The sequence below is a fragment of the Lissotriton vulgaris genome, chromosome 10, assembly GCF_964263255.1.
Source record: "Lissotriton vulgaris chromosome 10, aLisVul1.2, whole genome shotgun sequence".
Classification (NCBI taxonomy): domain Eukaryota; kingdom Metazoa; phylum Chordata; class Amphibia; order Caudata; family Salamandridae; genus Lissotriton; species Lissotriton vulgaris.
In genome coordinates this window covers 17084480-17107635 of record NC_141698.1, presented here as the reverse complement: position 1 = coordinate 17107635, position 23156 = coordinate 17084480, and the positions used below count along the sequence as shown (strand labels likewise).

The 23156-nt window shown below is 47.9% G+C and overlaps 1 protein-coding gene across 1 annotated transcript in view; it reads right to left on the bottom strand.

Annotated features, from left to right (window-relative positions):
* Positions 1 to 11954: 11954 nt before the first annotated feature.
* The window catches only part of AVPR2 (arginine vasopressin receptor 2), a 66559-nt gene continuing 55357 nt past the window's right edge, over positions 11955 to 23156 (bottom strand). The window contains exon 3 of the mRNA XM_086940239.1: positions 11955 to 12500. Within this exon, the coding sequence (XP_086796365.1) occupies positions 12298 to 12500 (203 nt within the window). The 3' untranslated portion in view covers positions 11955 to 12297. The remainder of the gene's footprint in view (positions 12501 to 23156) is intronic.

Here is a 23156-nt window from a genome sequence, read left to right as displayed (position 1 = left end):
TAACTAGCCTTTAACTATTTTTTTCAGATTATATATATATATATTTTTGTAAAATATATGGACCGCCAGTAGGTAGATAGTTAGGACCTACTTTCCATAGGAAAAGTGTTTCTGACTTGCCTATACATTTGGTGTCGTTTGACGAATCTTCACAAAAGTTCCCCCGAAAGTGCCCTCCTGAATTTTTGTGGTGTATGGAAAGTTTAGGGGTGATCTGTGAAGCAGGGGCCGAGAAAAAGAGGGGGGGTTAACATTCCTATAGGATCTGTAGACATGGCTACAGCTGAGCTGCTAAATGGAATTACACCAAATTTGGCAGGAAGGTAAATGTTGGTCCAGGGAAGTGCCTTTTTGTGATTTGGTGTCAATCTGTTCAGTGGTTTTGGAAATATTAACTGAAATCAAAATGTGTATATATAGGGACGAGGTGCTGAGATCTGATTGGCTGCCAACATTTCAAACCAGGAAGTGTTGGCAGCCATCTTGGGATTCTTTTTTAGTCCCAGAAAAAAATTGAAATAAAGAAAAGGGGGTGGGGTAGAAATACCCTGACCCCCTAGGTCTCTTGGGGGGTCGTAAAAGGACCCTGCAGGGCCAAAAAGGCTTTCTTTTAAACAAATTTTGGTTCCCGCCAAAAATAAAACAAAATGAGTAACAGGCTCCTGGGAATCGTTAGTTATCGGCCTCCAGGTGGGCCAGGTCCTGGGGGCATTTTGGTAATAAGGGAGGGGGGGCACACGGGCCCCCATCTCCTGGGGCTTATTATTGCCCAAGGGACCACCAGCTCCCCAGGGCCTTTTTCTTTTAAAATAGTTGAGAGAAGGTTCCCTGGTTGTTTTTGGCCCCAGAGACTGCCACCTCCCGGGGGTAGGCCATATATAGAAGAAAGGAGAGGGCTGCACGGCACCCCTCCTGGAGCCATAGATGGCCCAGGGGACCACCATCCACCAGGGCCGACACCTGCTATATCCTGGGATGCCCACCCCTTGGACATAGCTGTTTGCTGTGGCTTGGTGGGAATTTTACCGATCCTGCCAAGCCACAGCAAACGTTCCCCCACCAGCAAGTGAGAGCTCTCGGTTGTTGGAAGCAGAGCAGAATTGCTTTCACAGAGAAATGTTTAGCAGCTCCCTTTCTGAGAAAGCAATGCCGGCTCCGCAGGAGGAGGGGAGAAGGCAGGGACCACAGGAACCTAGAGGCTCCCCCGGGGGCCCCAACAGTTGTGCGTGGGTGCCCCGGGTGGAACTCACTGGTGGTAAAAGGAGGGCTACTAGTTAGAAAACATATAAATTCACTTAAAGAACCAAAGGTTATAGTTAGGAAGTAGAATTTGCAAAACCTTAGAAATTCACTTACAAAACCAAAGGTTACGGTGACGTTATAGCTAGGCTCAGATTTCACTCATACAAAACCAGTGAAACTCATTAGTTAAAGTTACTAGAGCTGACTATAATTTACGCCTCCACAATATTCTGCTTATGACCACACATATTACATTACTCATGATATGGTCAGTTACATCTCTGATGACATCACTGATGGACATCCACAGAACTACTCACACCCCATACAACCTCTTGTATGCCCACTCACCCACCCACACAACCACTCACATACCCATTCATAGATCCATACCAGTACTCACATACCCACTCACTCCTCCATAGAGGCACTCACACACCCACTCATTCACTTGTGCAGCCACTCACATTCACTCACCCATAAAACCACTCATACAACCAGTCATTCACCCAAACAGCCACTCACATTGCTACACACTCACCCATACAGCTACTCACACACCCAGTTATTTATGTACACAGTCACTTACACACCCACCCACTCACCCATAGTCTCTCAAAACAGCCACTCACTAACCTATACAAGCATTCACACACTCACGTACACACCAACACAACCACTTACCCATTCACACATGCAAATACATCAGTTTACTCACCCATACAGCCATTCACACTGACACGTACTCTCCAATATAACAACTCACATGCCAACTAACTTAACCAAACAGGCACTCAAACAGCCACTCACTCACCTATACAGCCAATTACACACCGAGTCACTCACTCATATAGCCATTCAGACACCCACTCACTCACCCGTACAGTTACTACACACTCACTTACCACTCCCATGGAGCAATCAAACCACCACTCACTCAACATACAAACCCTGACACAACCACTAACACACCTACAGACCTACTCAGAAATCTATTCACTTACCCATACAGTCCTTCATGCATGCATTCACACAACCATACAGCCAAACACTTACTCAGACACAAATACAGACAGTTATACACCCACTCAGATCACACATTAGAGATAGTATCACTGATGGAGCAAGGATTCGCACGTAAAGCGACTTGCTCACACTCATGAATCTCGTTTAATGTATAATCATATTAATCCAACTGTTCGTCATTTATTTTTGCATTTTCCCCAACACGTGGGTGTCCCCAAGAGGCTTGCCTGTGTGTCTTTTCATACTAACAAAGCTTGCACTAGAAGAAATGGCTGCTTCGCTGAAATTCAGTCTGCGCATGCGTCGGTCATACCCATGTGATGTGACGCACTCGCATTCTGGAGGGAATCTGTGCTCATGCGCACTGTTGCAAACATGGCCGCTTGTCTCTCATCACGCTCTACGCTTGCCACTGCTGCTTTAGCCTATCTGTCTTTTCGCACTAAACTTTAATACTATAGAAGTTATAAAGTAAGGGGTGTGTTTAATTTTAGCATGGTATACAGTGTGATAATTTTATATGTGATTCTAATTTGTTCTTGCTTACTTTTCATGTATCACGTCTCTGGGGCTGGGAAAATCGGGAGTGGAGCCATACTTGAGGCTCTGCTGGGCACCGTCATGTGACCAGGGAGAAACCCTACTGCGCAGAAGCTGAAACAAGCCAGCTGGCTCCTGAAGCCCAATGCGCCTGGGAAGCATCTCCAGGAGAAGGGATCTTACCTTGGAGCGAAGCAACACTGTTGCTACCTACTATGAACTGCATTGTCTTACTGTATTCCTATGGATGGGAACGTGAAACCCAAGGGGCGGATGAGCAAAATTAAATAGTAATGATGTGAACTCTGAATTCTAGGAGGCGACAATGTCCAAGTCACCTCTTCTGACCAATCATAACGTGCGAAACTGTCACTTGCAACATTGGTGGGTGGTCTAAGGGTCCCCAAACAGTATAACTGCCCTAGTTTAGCTTAGGAAAATTGTCCGACTTGTCCGAGTAGCAGACCTGTCACTGACCCTACGAACTCTATAGGTGATCCAATCTTGAGTGCTGCGGAGCACTCTGTCCATACTTTCCACAAACTCCTAGGGGTGGAAATAGTCTTAAGTGCTGGCGGAGCACTTTGCTGGGAAATTCGAAAACCCAATCGGGGTACTGGCGGATTACTTGCAGAAAGGGGTAACGCAGGTGTTGCTTCCGAAGCTGTGGGTGTTGGTCGTGCCTTGGTGAGCCCAGTCCTGAACCTAATCCTGAGGGGTATCCTGTCCTGACTGTCCGTGAGCTGTACCTGCTCGCATTCTGGCATTCCTTTTCTGAGGGTCCTTGTCCCCGTCCTTCCCAACTGACCCGTGGCCAGGGTTAGTCTTCACTCTAAATTAGGTAATTATCAACCTGTGGGTTTGCGTCTTCCAATCTTTCTCTCACTTTCTCTCCTTTCTTAAATAAAGCACTTTTGCCTATGATATTGCCCTATCTCCTTGAAATACAAATTATATGCAATTGTTTATTAGAATTGTTCCACTTGTCTCCCCACCTTTAGGAAAGTAACGAACTGTCGTATTTTATTAGTGTGTCCCCGTTTTTCCCCCCCTTTAGCATGGTTGCAGTGGATGTAGTAAGAATAGTATAAGTAGTTTAGTTCAAGTATACACTTCAGGTCCCTTGTTCTGTTCATGCATATGTTGAATTGCACGTTTCCTAAATACTCATATCTTTCAATGTCCCCTTAGTCTCAATGGTCCTTGCTTTAATTCATAGTTATATTTTGGTTGTGATCCTAATGCTTGATGTACTATTTTGTATCTTGCTTATCCTGACATATATTTTTTGAATCATTAGATAAACTTTCTTAACCCCATCAGGTGTCTGTGGTCATTTGCGGATTATAATGTGGACAATGTACTTTGGGTTATAAAGTGTATTTCTTTCAGGACCCCTGTCGCCTATTCCCTGCTAGCTCCTGATCTATCTGGAGTAATGTGCCCGTGGTAAGTCGGGTACATGATTAGCAGTGGTGAGAAGTCAGCCCCAAATTACTCATAGTAGCGTGTATAATCTCACCCGGTTCACGCCAAACGCGAGTCATTGGTTTGAATGTGCACGCCAGGGCCCAGTGCGTGTGAGAATCAGGAAATCCAGTGACCCGGGTGAACTGCGCGCTCTATCAGTATCACTCATTAGTAGTATATAAGTATATCAGTAGTAGAGTAATCTAACTTTCGTAGTAGGCTAGTATATATCTTTAACACCCATAAACTCGTAAAAACACTTACTCTGACTGCATGATGTCATGAGTGATGTCATCAGTGATGTCACTGACCATGCCATGAATGATATAATATGGGCGGCCATAAGCAGTGCATTATAGGGGCATGAATTATAGTTAGCTCAGGTAACTATAACTTCTGAATTTCACTAGTTTTGTATGAGTGAAATCTGTGCCTAACTATAGCGTCCCTGTAACTTTGGTTTATCATGTGAATATACATCTCCAGGACCTGAGTAGGCAGACAGGCATCAGAGTAGGTCACTGACATATTTTTGAATCACATTAAAACATCACACTGCTTCTCAGGGAGGATTTCCTTGAGAAAGGATTGTTTGCAGAATGTACACATATAACGGATGTCTAGACTACATGAATTCACAGATGCCTGAAAAGGCCCCGGTGGAGGGTGGTACACTGGGACGGACGCTCTGGCGCAGCTCTGAACCTTGCATTTTTTGGAGGATTCTGTTTTCTTTAAAAATACACCAACAGTTTCAGGATTTCAGTGATAACAGGAAATATAAAGCCACGGTGTTAAATATTGGAAAGGTGTCAGTGCAAGAGAACAGTGTCACTTTGTGTGATTTGTTTGAGTCCCTGCATCGTGGAATCCATAACATAACATAACATAACATAACATAACATGTGTATTTGTAACGTGCACGTTCACCCAGAGGTCTCTTGGCGCTGAATGACAAATGTTCATTGTTATCCTACTCAATGGTACTCATTTTATCGACCTCAGATGGATGAAATTCTGAGTGGAGCCGCCAGAATTTGAACCTGTGACCATGAGGTCGAACACAGGCCCCTGCAGTGGATGCATTAGTCCACTGAGCCATCAAACCAAGGTCTGAACCCAGGGGTCATAGGCAGATTGTGTGATGGTCACGGGGGCTAGGACCTGGGCCAGGGGGGCAGGGTATGGGGTTACAGTCCCACAGGGCAGCCTGGGCTCGTCTGTGTTGCCTGTAGGCCGAGGACCCACCCCAGGGTGGCGGCTGCCATGGACCTCTCTGGGGTGGTGGCTGAGAAGGCTGCCCCCCTCCTAAATGTGGACCCCGTTCACGCATGACGCACTGACCTTATTTATGATAAGCATCATCGTCGTTTTTAGTATTACACCCCCTTTATCGAAGCCCAGCTGAACACTCTCGCCCTTTCTCGAGAGCCCAGTAAGGTCAGAGGGCACACAGCGCCTGCAGCCGTTCTTTACACAATACCAAGGCAGAGACAAGAGTAAAGAAAAAAACACACATCCTTTCTGCAAAATAAATATATTTCATTTGAATAAAAAAGTATTTTTTTAAACAGTTTCATTTACTCGGCAAAGGTTAGAGATTGAATCCATATTGAGGGGCTGAGCCCAGAGACGCCCCATGAGTTCAACCTGCCTGTGGAAGGATGCTCGTGCTCCTGGCCTGGGCCACAGAAGAGCTTGTCTTGTTGGGAGGCAGGCCCTCTCCTGGTGGAGTGATGCAGAGGTCTCCTTGCTGAGGAGGGGCTGAGCCCACAGACGCCCCATGTGTTCAATCTACCTCTGGAAGGATGCTCGTGCTCCTGGCCTGGACCACAGACGAGCTTGTCTTGTTGGGAGGCAGGCTCTGTCCTGGTGGAGTGATGCAGAGGTCTCCACTGCTGAGGAGGGGCTGAGCCCACAGACGCCCCATGAGTTCAACCTGCCTGTGGAAGGATGCTCGGTGCTCCTGGCCTGGACCACAGAAGAGCTTGTCTTGTTGGGAGGCAGGCCCTCTCCTGGTGGAGTGATGCAGAGGTCTCCACTGCTGAGGAGGGGCTGAGCCCACAGACCCCCCATGTGTTCAACCCGGCTGTGGAAGGATGCTCGGTGCTCTTGGCCTGGACCACAGAAGATCTTGTCTTGTTGGGAGGCAGGCCCTCTCCTGGTGGAGTGATGCAGAGGTCTCCACTGCTGAGGAGGGGCTGAGCCCACAGATGCCCCGTGTGTTCAACCTGCCTGTGGAAGGATGCTCGGTGCTCTTGGCCTGGACCACAGAAGAGCTTGTCTTGTTGGGAGGCAGGCCCTGTCCTGGTGGAGTGATGCAGAGGTCTCCACTGCTGAGGAGGGGCTGAGCCCACAGATGCCCCCTGTGTTCAACCTGCCTGTGGAAGGATGCTCGGTGCTCCTGGCCTGGACCACAGAAGAGCGTGTCTTGTTGGGAGGCAGGCCCTCTCCTGGTGGAGTGATGCAGAGGTCTCCACTGCTGAGGAGGGGCTGAGCCCACAGACGCCCCATGTGTTCAACCTGCCTGTGGAAGGATGCTCGGTGCTCCTGGCCTGGACCACAGAAGAGCTTGTCTTGTTGGGAGGCAGGCCCTCTCCTGGTGGAGTGATGGAAAGGTCTCCTCCGCAGAGGGATCTTCACCGCTGCAGCCCCTTGCCCCCGCCTCCCTGAGGGACCCTTCCATCTCCCTGATCTGACACTTGCGAGTGACAGATACATTGATGACGCAACCATGCCGAGCAGAGATTGGAGGAAGGAAGCCACGTGTGCAGTGGAAGGGCCTAAAAAGACGTGAGGTGGGGCTACGGTTCTCTTCGCGCAAACATGTAAGATTTCTCCATATTTGTTCCAATGACCATCTTAAGAAGATGAGCAGAACTGCTGCCGCCCTCCAGAAATCGATGCTGTTCATGAACCCACGGTGAAGCGCACTGAAGGTGCACATGGCTCAAGTGCAGATACAATCACTCACTCACTCAATCAATCAATCAACAGGTGTCTTGCAAAGTGCGACTACTCACCCGTAAGGGTCTCAAGGTGCAAACAATCATACAGGCGAACAGGAGTGCGTGAGTGACTGCACTCATGTGGCTCATTACAGTGCTGGTCGGTCTCTAGGCGCTAAGAAAGGCTTTAAAGAGGGTCTGGCTTGGTTTTCATCACAAAAGCAAAGGACTGGAGGTCTGGAGGTCTGCAGGGGTCTATGAGAGGTCTAGAGGGGGCTAGTGGACGTCTAGAGAAGGTCAAGTGGGGTCTCGTGGGAGTCCAGTGGTCATCTAGTGAAGGTCTAGGAGGAAGCCTAGCAGGCGATCTAGAGATGAAGTGGAAGTCTAGTCGGCGTCCAGTGGGGTCGAGCAGTAGTCTAGGAGGTGGTCTAATGGTGATCTAAACTAATGGGGTCTTAGTAGAGGTCTATCAGGGTCTGTGTATGTCTAGGGGCGGTCTAGCAGGGTCTGGTGTATGTCTAGTGGAGGTTGAGCCGGGTCTGATGTATGTCTAGTGGAGGTCTAGCAGGGTCTGGTGTATGTCTAGTGGATGTCTAGCAGGGTCTGGTGTATGTCTAGTGGAGGTCTAGCAGGGTCTGGTGTATGTCTAGTGGAGATCTAGCAGGGTCTGGTGTATGTCTAGTAGAGGTCTGTGTACGTCTAGTGGAGGTCTAGCAGGGTCTGTGTATGTCTAGGGGAGGTCTAGCAGGGTCTGGTGTATGCCTAATGGAGGTTGAGCAGGGTCTGATGTATGTCTAGTGGATGTCTAGCAGGGTCTGGTGTATGTCTAGTGGATGTCTAGCGGGGTCTGGTGTATGACTAGTGGAGGTCTAGCAGGGTCTGTGTATGTCTAGTGGAGGTCTAGCAGGGTCTGTGTATGTCTAGGGGCGGTATAGCAGGGTCTAGTGTATGTCTAGGGGAGGTCCAGCAGGGTCTGGTGTATGTCTAGTGGAGGTCTAGCAGGGTCTGGTGTATGTCTAGTGGAGGTCTAGCGGGGTCTGGTGTATGACTAGTGGAGGTCTAGCAGGGTCTGTGTATGTCTAGGGGCGGTCTAGCAGGGTCTAGTGTATGTCTAGGGGAGGTCCAGCAGGGTCTTGTGTTGTCTAGTGGAGGTCTAGCGGGGTCTGGTGTATGACTAGTGGAGGTCTAGCAGGGTCTGTGTATGTCTAGGGGCAGTCTAGCAGGGTCTAGTGTATGTCTAGGGGAGGTCCAGCAGGGTCTGGTGTATGTCTAGGGGAGGTCCAGCAGGGTCTTGTGTTGTCTAGTGGAGGTCTAGCGGGGTCTGGTGTATGACTAGTGGATGTCTAGCAGGGTCTGTGTATGTCTAGGGGCAGTCTAGCAGTGTCTAGTGTATGTCTAGGGGAGGTCCAGCAGGGTCTGGTGTATGTCTAGTGGAGGTCTAGCAGGGTCTGGTGTATGTCTAGTGGATGTCTAGCAAGGTCTGGTGTATGTCTAGTGGAGGTCTAGCGGGGTCTGGTGTATGTCTAGTAGAGGTCTGTGTATGTCTAGTGGAGGTCTAGCAGGGTCTGTGTATGTCATGGGGAGGTCTAGCGGGGTCTGGTGTATGACTAGTGGATGTCTAGCAGGGTCTGTGTATGTCTAGGGGCGGTCTAGCAGGGTCTAGTGTATGTCTAGGGGAGGTCCAGCAGGGTCTGGTGTATGTCTAGTGGAGGTCTAGCAGGGTCTGGTGTATGTCTAGTGGAGGTCTAGCAGGGTCTGATGTAAGTCTAGTGGATGTCTAGCAGGGTCTGGTGTATGTCTAGTGGAGGTCTAGCAGGGTCTGATGTAAGTCTAGTGGATGTCTAGCAGGGTCTGGTGTATGTCTAGTGGAGGTCTAGCAGGGTCTGGTGTATGTCTAGTAGAGGTCTAGCAGGGTCTGTGTATGTCATGGGGAGGTCTAGCAGGGTCTGTGTATGTCTAGTAGAGGTGTAGCAGGGATCCAGTGGGGGCATGGTGAAGATCTAGTGGGGTTATTGTGGAGGTCTAGTAGAGGGGTAGTGAGGGTCTAGTGGGGTCCAGGGAAGTCTAGAGACTAAGGGGGTTGGTGGTGATATAGCAGAGGTTCAGCTGGAGTCTATTAGAGGCATAGTGGGGATCTAGTGGGGGTCTAGAGAAAGCCCGTGGGGGTTTAGCAGTGACACAGCAGAAGTCTATCACGGGTCCAGTGGAGGCATTGCGGATATCTAGCGGGGGTCTTGTGGAGGTCTAGTAGGCGTCTGATGGATGGTTTTGGGGTCTAGCATAGTTCCTGCTGGGGTTTAGTGAGATCTAGCAGAGGTCTAACAGGGGTCTGGGAGCGGTCTAGCAGGGATCTAGCAAAGGTCTAGCAGAGGTCTAGCAGTGAGCTAGCAGGGGTCTGGCAGTGGTCTAGCAGAGGTCTAGCAGTGATCTTGCAGGGGTCTAGCAGGGGTCTAGCAGGGGTCTAGCAGGGGTCTAGCAGTGGTCTAGCAGGGGTCTAGCAGGGGTCAGGCAGTGGTCTAGCAGGGGTCTAGGAGTGATCTTGCAGGGGTCTAGCAGTGGTCTTGCAGGGGTCTAGCAGTGGTCTAGCAGGGGTCTAGCAGTGGTTGTGCAGGGGTCTGGCAGAGGTCTAGCAGAGAGAAGTCAAGCAGGGGGTTTAGCAGGGGGTCTAGCAGTGATCTTGCAGGGGTATAGTAGTGGTCTAGCAGGGGTCTGGCAGTGGTCTAGCAGGGGTCTAGTAGTGGTCTAGCAGGGGTCTGGCAGTGGTCTAGCAGGGGTCTAGTAGTGGTCTAGCAGGGGTCTAGCAGTGATCGTGCAGGGGTCTGGCAGAGGTCTAGCAGGGGTCTAGTAGTGGTCTAGCAGGGGTCTAGCAGTGATCGTGCAGGGGTCTGGCAGATATCTAGCAGGGGTTTAATAGTAGTCTAGCAGGGGTAGTGCAGGGGTCTAGCAGACAGAAGTCAAGCAGAGGGTTTGAGCAGTGATCTGGCAGTGGTCTAGCAGGGGTCTAGCAGTGATCTTGAAGTGGTGTGGCAGGGGTCTAGCAGTGATCTTGCAGGGGTCTAGCAGTGATCTTTCAGGGGTCTAGCGGTGTTCTAGCAGGGGTCTGGCAGGGGTCTAGCAGAGAGAAGTCAAGCAGGGGCTCTAGAGGACTCCAAAGAAAGATATAATCAGAGGACTTGGTAGGTGTTGGAAGGGATCTAGCAGGGTCCAGCAGGGGTCTATCAAGGGATCTAGCAGATGCCTCCTGGGGTCTGCAAAGAGGGCAGTCTGTAGGTCTTTGGGTGAAGCAAGGATTGAATGATGAACAGTCACTGGTGGGGTTCAAGGTAGGTTTGTAGTTGAAGGTCCACTCCTGTCTCCACACTGCTGGGGATGATCCGGAGATTGATCATGGACCAGACGGTTGAGGAGATGTTCAGCATCAAGGAAGCCTTCGCCTCGAGTGTCTCCAGTTCTCCTAGGCCCCGTCTGCTCTTACCCAGGCCTTACAGCGAGAGTCTGGAATACGCCAGTAGACCCACGTTAGACGGCCATGCCATGGATCTTTGCAATAAGCTGATAACGCCAGCGGACCTGGTAAGCATCATGGGCTGGTAAGCTAAGCAGGTTGAGCTTCGGTCATGCAGATCCCGGAACCACTTGTACCACTGATTGTAGATAAGACAGGGTTTTCTAAATCCCTAGATTAGGCTCTGGGACTGACATGTCCTTCCGATTGCCTATCTTCTCTGAGCTGCCACTAGTCTCCTGACAGCTTCATGGTGTCCCAGCTAACTTTGACCTCTGTTTTATCTCTACTGATGCCAAGATCACCTCTGCCCACAGACCTCTCAGGGTACATCCATTGACCAGGTTTATTTATAGGGTCAGTAAAGCTCTACTAACCACCCTTCTGTGTCCTCGCAGGGCAGTGATGAGGTGATACGCACTCCTGTCACCCCGGATACTTATCCCTTTCTCCTCATTGCAACGGTTGCTCTACCGGGGAATGCTCGTTATTTTAGTGCAGTGAAAGAGAAGTTGCTAATCTCAGTTGTGTCCATCAGTCTTCTGAGAAATACTCCAAGCCTCCATTACTCAATGGAGACAGAGACCTGGTCCACTTTTACCCATCATGGTACCTTTCTGAGCTTGGAGCTGGAGGGCAGTGCGCAAACAGGGCAGGCGAGCAGCACATGTCCATGAACATGTGTCGCACCAGCCGCTGTGTAAGGAGTTGGCGTGGCAAATAAAGGGTTCATGTGTGCAGTGTCCACCTAACTCTCCCAAAGTGGCCCTGTTCATTACGTTTGTGGGTCGATCTTGGGCGAACATAAGTGGAAGCAGTTAAGGCTACTCAGCTGGGATTTGCCCCACGTGCCAAAGCGAGGACTAACGCACATGTCTCATTGGTTGTGTTCAGTGCTGCACAATAGACTTGGTGGACAACTTTGACAAAAACTTCCAGAACAGCAGTTGTCCTTCAATCCCTTAAGGACTATCTAATGTTTAAGAGAGGGAAATGTGCCCCCCATGTTCATGGGACTCTCCTTAAAAGATAAGAGCAAACCAAAGCGCAGAAGATGCACTCTGGCTTGTGGGTGGCTGGTCTTCCATTCACAGATGGGAAGCGAATACCTCCAATAGACAGCAGAGATGAAGGTGCATGGCCTAGCATTGGATAAGATATTTCACATTGCAGCTTAGGAACCTTATTGTCACAACGGTCTATGATGACTCATGTCGGAGTCCGCGGTTCCTCTCGGCCAAACCCAGGTTCTTCAGGTACAAGTGGACGTATCAGTGCCACTTATGAGGTCTTTGCATGTCTTAGTCACCAGAAATCCACAACCTCAACACAGAAAGAGAAGTCTGAGGCCATCTTCATCTGCCAGCAGACCTCACTCACTGGAGGCTCACCCCCAGTGCCAATGGTCTTCCAATTGTTGGACGTTTTAGGTCTCTCCCCTCAGTCTCTCAAATGTTCTCCGTGCCCTGTTGAGATCAGTCTTATGCACAGTTTTCCGTCTGGTCCTCCGGAGAGGAAGCTCGCTTGCATTTGATGCCAACGTTCTCCACGCGTCTGCGTCTTTCCTCAGTACAGCGAGTCCTTCGGTACAGTGGAGGTGCCGGTGAAGCAAGATTCTTCAGGGATGGAGTTCTTCCTGAGGCCCCTGCGAATGCAGCAGAACATTTGTTGGAGGTCGTTGGAGACGCTGCTGCTGAAGGTGGTGTAGATCCAAGGGTTGGTGCAACTGTTGAGGCTGGCGAGCATCATCAGGATGACAAAAACTGGACCTGTGGGAAGAGAAGGGATAAACGTCAGCCTGAGATAACCCAAGCCTTGTGGGCAAAGCGCATTATACAGGGACTGGGTACGAATATCTGCCGCACAAACAAAGCGAGAAGGACATTTTTCTGCAGACTTGGTTCCACTATACGAAGTAAGCAGTGGATAGATGCTTTTTGACTCCACCTAAACTTTAGTAAAATATACATTTTATAAGGTACTCTAACCAAGTTGAAATCAGACATATTCAATACATAATCTTGTCATGGAGGAGAGAGTACAAGACTTTAGGGCACTTCCAGATCCTGAATCTGAAATCTGGGAGAGAGAAGTCCGTGTACTTTTCCTCTTCCAACCCTTATCTATTTTTCTGAACAGGCTCTTAATTTAACTCATTCCTTCCTGGGTCTTCACTCATGACACAGCTCCTACACTCTCATTCCATCCATTTACTCACTCTTAAAGACCTAAGTACACTTGTCCTCGCCACGCTCCTCTTGGCCAACACGGTCCATCTCCTCTCCATATGTTCCTCAGTGGTACCTCCTTCTTTCTTCCTCCTCTTCCCCCACACACCCTACACAAACCTCTAGTTAAACCTAAAAAAAAGGGAATTGGGGCTGTCCTCATCCACTGTGCACACTGTCTTACAGCCTCCATCACAATGTATGACTTTACGAGTGTCTGTGAAGATCCTGTGTAAGAGGGTTCGAGACAGGGTTCCTAAGTGGACCCTGCCTTCACAAGTGTCTCAGAACCTTCTGTGGTTCAGCCATCGGATACAATAGCTTTAGCCCCCTAAGCAAAAAAATTGAGGCATATTGGCAAGAACCCCGTTAAAATGATCGCTGTTTTAGCCGCAGGAAACTGCTGCTAAAACGGAGATAATGGGCTTGCTAATATGCGTTATAGAATTCCAATAGAAGCCGTGATTAGATGTGCAGGACATTTTAACGAGGTTCTTGCTAATAAGCCCCATTGTCCCTTTGAGGCTAACACATGTCCATGGCCTGTACTTGTCTTTCCTTTTTTGAGTGAATCCTCAGCGGCGCAAAAGGAAAAGGCTTTGCAATTTCTCCAGGAGATTACAATTGAATCATGGTATTTACTTAAAAACAGTTAATTGAAAACTGCTGTTTTTAACAAAGTTTTAATTAATCTATAAACGTATCTGGTTCCTATGATCAGTATAAAATATATGTTTTGAAAGTAGGCTTGAAAAGGATAGGGCAGAAGTATTTCTTTTTAAATTCTCTCTTTTTGCAGTCTTGGAGTTGGGAGGTTTCTTCCTTTGTTCAATTTCTTTATCTACTAGTACATTCTAGAGTTTTGCGTAGGCCTTTATTCCGGCCTGTCTGAAAGCAGTTCAAGGTTCTAATATCATCCATAACTATTTTCCTCATTAATGTAGTCTTTAGAAATATTTTCATGCACATTGTAAATCCCTTTTAGGCCTCCCCAGAGGTTCTCTCTAGGTAGAAGTCCTAAATTTCTGGCCAGTGTCCTGGGAGTTTTGTAGTTCTTCTGGTAGCTGTTCGACCCATCAGAATGGTATATCCGGGGTGCTCTTTGTACAACATAGAAAGTTTCTCACCTGTGAAGTGAAGCTGCCCTTGATTCACCTATAAAAAGATAATTTTCCGCTAATTTTTGTAGTCTTCTTTTCCGTGTTCTTCCTAAAATACCATAGCATATAAAAATGCCCCTAAAATTCAAACTTTCCTGGCTAAATAGTTTCCCATTGACTACAATGGTTAGATTAATTGAAATATACATTAGCGACCTTGTCCTATGAGGTAGAGTTTTACTATTTTCCGTGAAACTGTGCATTTCGATCATTGTAGTTTATTGCATGAATATAACGCTGATCCCTTTTTTTCTTCCTACTCTATTTTGTAGATTTAGAAACATTCTCTCCACCGTTAGGAAAACCAGCTAACCCTGTGACCTACAAGTGGCTTTTCTCATCTTGAACCTACATGTAATTTTGAACCAACAATATTTTTCTCACAAGTACATTTTTTACGTCGAGCCAAGTCATCGCTGGCACAGTCTCTTCGAGACATGTTGTATAAACTTTGTGGGCTTACAGCTCGCCCGTTGCCTTTTTATGCGTTACTTCCTTTGACCTTTAAAAAGATTTGCTTGCTAGTGGTTAATCTTTCCTGTTTGCCCCTCCTTGTTGTCATTTGTTTTCTCCCAAGCATTGCCGAAATACTGGTATCTTTACACTTTGGTGCTTATCTGTTCGTTTTGGGGCACTATCTTTTATTTAGTTTCCTGCTCGTCTTTATTTGAGGCGCTTGTTAAGTACTGTTACCACTTTGTTCAAATGTACAGCTCGTGTGGTTATGCAGTTTATATTTTATTCTGCAGGAGTAAAGTTGGAGTGTTTTGCATCTGTATCCTAAGCATTGATAGTCAGTTTTGTCTATTAGGTTAGTTAACGGCTTTCAAATAGAAGAAATGCTTTTCATTGTTACTCAGTTATGAGAAGGGAGCCTTCAAATGGTTAATTAGCTTTATGAATTGTTCTCTTTTTTCAGTAGGAGAAATTGATTTCTTCATTGTTTAGTTCTACCCTAAGAAGACCCTCACTCCCAGAGCGACCCTCACTCCCAGAGAGACCCTCACTCCCAGAGCGACCCTCACTCCCAGAGCGACCCTCACTCCCAGAGCGACCCTCACGCCCAGAGCGACCCACACTCCCAGAGCGACCCTCACTCCCAAATCGACTCTCACTCCCAGAGAGACCCTCACTCCCAGAGAGACCCTCATGCCCAGAGCGACCCACACTCCCAGAGCGACCCTCACTCCCAGATCGACCCTCACTCCCAGAGAGACCCTCACTCCCAGAGAGACCCTCACTCCCAGAGCGACCCTCACGCCCAGAGCGACCCTCACTCCCAGAGAGACCCTCATGCCCAGAGCGACCCACACTCCCAGAGCGACCCTCACTCCCAGATCGACCCTCACTCCCAGAGAGACCCTCACTCCCAGAGAGACCCTCACTCCCAGAGAGATCCTCACTCCCAGAGTGACCCTCACTCCCAGAGAGACCCTCACTCCCAGAGTGACCCTCACTCCCAGATCGACCCTCACTCCCAGAGAGACCCTCACTCCCAGAGAGACCCTCACTCCCAGAGAGGGTGATTATCGACTTCCAAGTCAATACAGACAGTGCCTCCAGTCGAGGGTGATTATCGACTTCCAAGTCAATACAGACAGTGCCTCCAGTCCTGAACTTTTCACCTACATATCATAGTCTTCAGGTGTGTAGTCTAATGACTTCAGTGAAAGCAAAGTGAGATGACAACACCCAGAATGCATTAAGCTGGCCCCAGACCTAAGAGTTCGTGTACATGTATTGGTTCTACCCTCAGGCGATCCTGACTTCCAGCTCTAAGAGAGCCTTGCATGCATAGATTCTTCTGACTCCCAGATCTAAGAGCGCATGTACATGGATAGGCTCCATTGACTCCCAGATCTAAGATCGCATTTACATGGATAGGCTCCATTGACTCCCAGATCTAAGATCAAATGTACATGGATAGGCTCCATTGACTCCCAGATCTAAGAGCGCATGTTCATGGATAGGCTCCATTGACTCCCAGATCTAAGAGAGCATGTCCATGGATAGGCTCCATTGATTCCCAGATCTAAGAGCGCATGTACATGGATAGGCTCCATTGACTCCCAATTCTAAGAGCGCATGTCCATGGATAGGCTCCATTGACTCCCAGATCTAAGAGCGCATGTACATGGTTAGGCTCCATTGACTCCCAGATCTAGGAGCACATGTACATGGATAGGCTCCATTGACTCCCAGATCTAAGAGAGCATGTACATGGATAGGCTCCATTGACTCCCAGATCTAAGAGCGCATGTACATAGATAGGTTCCATTGACTCCCTGATTCAAGAGAGTGTGTACATGGATAGGCTCCATTGACTCCCAGATCTAAGAGCACATGTACATGGATAGGCTCCATTGACTCCCAGATCTAAGAGAGCATGTACATTGATAGGCTCCATTGACTCCCAGATCTAAGAGCGCATGTACATAGATAGGTTCCATTGACTCCCTGATTCAAGAGAATGTGTACATGGATAGGCTCCATTGACTCCCAGATCTAAGAGCGCATGTACATGGATAGGCTCCATTGACTCCCAGATCTAAGTGAGCATGTACAAGGATAGGCTCTATTGACTCCCAGATCTAAGAGCGCATGTACATACATAGGCTCCATTGACTCCCTGATTCAAGAGAGCGTGTACATGGATAGGCTCCATTGACTCCCAGATCTAAGAGCGCATGTACATAGATAGGTTCCATTGACTCTCTGATTCAAGAGAGTGTGTACATGGATAGGCTCCATTGACTCCCATATCTAAGAGCGCATGTACATGGATAGGCTCCATTGACTAACAGATCTAAGAGAGCATGTACATGGATAGGCTCCATTGACTCCCAGGTCTAAGAGTGCATGTACATGGATAGGCTCCATTGACTCCCAGATCTAAGAGCGCATGTACATAGATAGGTTCCATTGACTCCCAGATCTAACAGAGCATGTACATGGATAGGCTCCATTGACTCCCAGATCTAAGAGCGCATGTACATAGATAGGTTCCATTGACTCCCAGATCTAACAGAGCATGTACATTGATAGGCTCCATTGACTCCCAGATCTAAGGGCGCATGTACATGGATAGGCTCCATTGACTCCCAGATCTGAGAGCGCATGTACATGGATAGGTTCCATTGACTCCCTGATTCAAGAGAGTGTGTACATGGATAGGCTCTATTGACTCGCAGATCTAAGAGTGCATGTACATGGATTGGCTCCATTGACTCCCAAATCTAAGAGCGCATGTACATGGATAGGTTCCATTGACTCCCAGATCTGAGAGCGCATGTACATGGATAGGCTCCATTGACTCCCAGATCTAAGAGTGCATGTACATGGATTGGCTCCATTGACTCCCAAATCTAAGAGCGCATGTACATGGATAGGTTCCATTGACTCCCAGATCTAAGAGCGCATGTACATGGATAGGCTCCATTGACTCCCAGATCTAAGAGCGCATGTCCATGGATAGGTTCCATTGACTCCCAGATCTAAGAGTGCATGTACATGGATAGGCTCCATTGACTCCCAGATCTAAGAGTGCATGTACATGGATAGGCTCCATTGACTCCCAGATCTAACAGAGCATGTACATGGATAGGCTGCATTGACTCCCAGATCTAAGAGCGCGTGTACATGGATAGGTTCCATTGAATCTCAGATCTAAGAGCGCATGTACATGGATAGGCTCCATTGACTCACAGATCTAAGAGCGCATGTACATGGATAGGCTCCATTGACTCCCAGATCTAAGAGAGCATGTACATGGATAGGCTCCATTGACTCCCATATCTAAGAGCACATGTACATGGATAGGCTCCATTGACTCCCAGATCTAAGAGCACATGTACATGGATAGGCTCCATTGACTCCCAAATCTAAGAGCGCATGTACATGGATAGGTTCCATTGACTCCCGGATCTAAGAGCGCATGTACATGGATAGGCTCCATTGACTCCCAGATCTAAGAGCGCATGTACATGGATAGGCTCCATTGATCTAAGAGAGCATGTACATGGATAGGCTTCATTGACTGCCAGATCTAAGAGAGCATGTACATGGATAGGCTCCATTGACTCCCAGATCTAAGAGAGCATGTACATGGAGAGGCTCCATTGACTCCCAGATCTAAGAGCGCATGTCCATGGATAGGTTCCATTGACTCCCAGATCTAAGAGCGCATGTACATGAATAGGCTCCATTGACTCCCAGATCTAAGAGCGCATGTACATGGATAGGCTCCATTGAATCTCAGATCAAAGAGCGCATGTACATGGATAGGTTCTATTGACTCCCAGATCTAAGAGCGCATGTACATAGATAGGTTCCATTGACTCCCTGATTCAAGAGAATGTGTACATGGATAGGCTCCATTGACTCCCAGATCTAAGAGCGCATGTACATGGATAGGCTCCATTGACTCCCAGATCTAAGTGAGCATGTACAAGGATAGGCTCTATTGACTCCCAGATCTAAGAGCGCATGTACATACATAGGCTCCATTGACTCCCTGATTCAAGAGAGCGTGTACATGGATAGGCTCCATTGACTCCCAGATCTAAGAGCGCATGTACATAGATAGGTTCCATTGACTCTCTGATTCAAGAGAGTGTGTACATGGATAGGCTCCATTGACTCCCATATCTAAGAGCGCATGTACATGGATAGGCTCCATTGACTAACAGATCTAAGAGAGCATGTACATGGATAGGCTCCATTGACTCCCAGGTCTAAGAGTGCATGTACATGGATAGGCTCCATTGACTCCCAGATCTAAGAGCGCATGTACATAGATAGGTTCCATTGACTCCCAGATCTAACAGAGCATGTACATGGATAGGCTCCATTGACTCCCAGATCTGAGAGCGCATGTACATAGATAGGTTCCATTGACTCCCAGATCTAACAGAGCATGTACATTGATAGGCTCCATTGACTCCCAGATCTAAGGGCGCATGTACATGGATAGGCTCCATTGACTCCCAGATCTGAGAGCGCATGTACATGGATAGGTTCCATTGACTCCCTGATTCAAGAGAGTGTGTACATGGATAGGCTCTATTGACTCGCAGATCTAAGAGTGCATGTACATGGATTGGCTCCATTGACTCCCAAATCTAAGAGCGCATGTACATGGATAGGTTCCATTGACTCCCAGATCTGAGAGCGCATGTACATGGATAGGCTCCATTGACTCCCAGATCTAAGAGTGCATGTACATGGATTGGCTCCATTGACTCCCAAATCTAAGAGCGCATGTACATGGATAGGTTCCATTGACTCCCAGATCTAAGAGCGCATGTACATGGATAGGCTCCATTGACTCCCAGATCTAAGAGCGCATGTCCATGGATAGGTTCCATTGACTCCCAGATCTAAGAGTGCATGTACATGGATAGGCTCCATTGACTCCCAGATCTAAGAGTGCATGTACATGGATAGGCTCCATTGACTCCCAGATCTAACAGAGCATGTACATGGATAGGCTGCATTGACTCCCAGATCTAAGAGCGCGTGTACATGGATAGGTTCCATTGAATCTCAGATCTAAGAGCGCATGTACATGGATAGGCTCCATTGACTCACAGATCTAAGAGCGCATGTACATGGATAGGCTCCATTGACTCCCAGATCTAAGAGAGCATGTACATGGATAGGCTCCATTGACTCCCATATCTAAGAGCACATGTACATGGATAGGCTCCATTGACTCCCAGATCTAAGAGCACATGTACATGGATAGGCTCAATTGACTCCCAAATCTAAGAGCGCATGTACATGGATAGGTTCCATTGACTCCCGGATCTAAGAGCGCATGTACATGGATAGGCTCCATTGACTCCCAGATCTAAGAGCGCATGTACATGGATAGGCTCCATTGATCTAAGAGAGCATGTACATGGATAGGCTTCATTGACTCCCAGATCTAAGAGAGCATGTACATGGATAGGCTCCATTGACTCCCAGATCTAAGAGAGCATGTACATGGAGAGGCTCCATTGACTCCCAGATCTAAGAGCGCATGTCCATGGATAGGTTCCATTGACTCCCAGATCTAAGAGCGCATGTACATGAATAGGCTCCATTGACTCCCAGATCTAAGAGCGCATGTACATGGATAGGCTCCATTGAATCTCAGATCAAAGAGCGCATGTACATGGATAGGTTCCATTGACTCCCAGATCTAAGAGCGCATGTACATGGATAGGCTCCATTGACTCCCAGATCTAAGAGAGTATTGCCTGCATAGGTTCTAGTGACTCTCCGATCTAAGAGAGCATTGCCTGCATAGGTTCTACTGACTCTCAGATCTAAGAGAGCATTGCATGCATAGATTCTACTGACTCCCAGATCTAAGAGCGCATGTACATGGATAGGCTCCATTGACTCCCAGATCTAAGAGCGCATGTACATGGGCAGGCTCCATTGACTCCCAGATCTAAGAGCGCATGTACATGGATAGGCTCCATTGACTCCCAAATCTAAGAGCGCATGTACATGGATAGGTTCCATTGACTCCCAGATCTAAGAGTGCATGTACATGGATAGGCTCCATTGATTCCCAGATCTAAGAGCGCATGTACATGGATAGGCTCCATTGACTCCCAGATCTTAGAGCGCATGTACATGGATAGGCTCCATTGACTCCCAGATCTAAGAGCGCATGTACATGGATAGGCTCCATTGACTCCCAGATCTAAGAGCGCATGTACATGGATAGGCTCCATTGATTCCTAGATCTAAGAGCGCATGTACATGGATAGGCTCCATTGATTCCCAGATCTAAGAGCGCATGTCCATGGATAGGCTCAATTGACTCCCAGATCTAAGAGCGCATGTACATGGATAGGCTCCATTAACTCCCAGATCTAAGAGAGCATGTACATGGATAGGCTCCATTGACTCCCAGATCTAAGAGCGCATGTACATAGATAGGTTCCATTGACTCCCTGATTCAAGAGAGCGTGTACATGGATAGGCTCCATTGACTCCCATATCTAAGAGCGCATGTACATGGATAGGCTCCATTGATTCCCAGATCTAAGAGAGAATGTACATGGATAGGCTCCATTGACTCCCAGTTCTAAGAGAGCATGTACATGGATAGGCTCCATTGACTCGCAGATCTAAGAGCACATGTACATGGATAGGCTCCATTGACTCCCAGATCTAAGAGCGCATGTACATGGATAGGCTCCATTGACTCCCATATCTGAGAGCGCATGTACATGGATAGGCTCCATTGACTCCCAGATCTAAGAGAGCATGTACATGGATAGGCTCTATTGGCTCCCAGATCTAAGAGCGCATATACATGGATAGGCTCCATTGACTCCCAGATCTAAGAGAGCATGTACATGGATAGGATCCATTGACTCCCAGATCTAAGAGCGCATGTACATAGATAGGTTCCATTGACTCACTGATTCAAGAGAGCGTGTACATGGCTAGGCTCCATTGACTCCCATATCTAAGAGCACATGTACATGGATAGGTTCCATTGACTCCCTGATTCAAGAGAGCATGTACAAGGATAGGCTCCATTGCATCCCAGATCTAAGAGAGCATGTACATGGATAGGCTCCATTGACTCCCAGATCTAAGAGCGCATGCACATAGATAGGTTCCATTGACTCCCTGATTCAAGAGAGCGTGTACTTGGATAGGCTCCTTTGACTCCCATATCTAAGAGCGCATGTACATGGATAGGTTCCATTGACGCCCTGATTCAAGAGAGCATGTACAAGGATAGGCTCCATTGACTCCCAGATCTAAGAGCGCATGTACATAGATAGGTTCCATTGACTCCCTGATTCAAGAGAGCGTGTACATGGATAGGCTCCATTAACTCCCATATCTAAGAGCGCAGGTACATGGATAGGTTCCATTGACTCCCTGATTCAAGAGAGCATGTACAAGGATAGGCTCCATTGACACCCAGATCTAAGAGTTCATGTACATGGATAGGCTCCATTGACTCCCAGATCTAAGAGAGCATGTACATGGATAGACTCCATTGACTCCCAGATCTAAGAGCGCATGTACATAGATAGGTTCCATTGACTCCATGATTCAAGAGAGCGTGTACATGGATAGGCTCCATTGACTCCAAGATCTAAGAGCGCATGTACATGGATAGGCTCCATTGACTCCCAGATCTAAGAGGGTGTGTACATGGATAGGTTCCATTGAATCTCAGATCTAAGAGCGCATGTACATGGATAGGCTCCATTGACTCCCAGATCTAAGAGAGCATTGCATGCATAGGTTCTAGTGACTCTCAGATCTAAGAGAGCATTGCCTGCATAGGTTCTACTGACTCTCAGATCTAAGAGAGCATTGCATGCATAGATTCTACTGACTCCCAGATCTAAGAGCGCATGTACATGGATAGGCTCCATTGACTCCCAGATCTAAGAGCGCATGTACATGGATAGGCTCCATTGACTCCCAGATCTAAGAGCGCATGTACATGGATAGGCTCCATTGACTCCCAGATCTAAGAGCGCATGTACATGAATAGGCTCCATTGACTCCCAGATCTAAGAGCGCATGTACATGGATAGGCTCCATTGATTCCCAGATCTAAGAACGCATGTACATGGATAGGCTCCATTGACTCCCAGATCTAAGAGCGCATGTACATGGATAGGCTCCATTGACTCCCAGATCTAAGAGCGCATGTACATGGATAGGCTCCATTGACTCCCAGATCTAAGAGCGCATGTACATGGATAGGCTCCATTGATTCCCAGATCTAAGAGCGCATGTACATGGATAGGTTCCATTGACTCCCAGATCTAAGAGCGCATGTACATGGATAGGCTCCATTGACTCCCAGATCTAAGAGCGCATGTACATGGATAGGCTCCATTGACTCCCATATCTAAGAGCGCATGTACATGGATAGGCTCCATTGACTCCCAGATCTAAGAGAGCATGTCCATGGATAGGCTCCATTGACTCCCAGTTCTAAGAGCACATGTACATGGATAGGCTCCATTGACTCCCAGATCTAAGAGAGCATGTACAT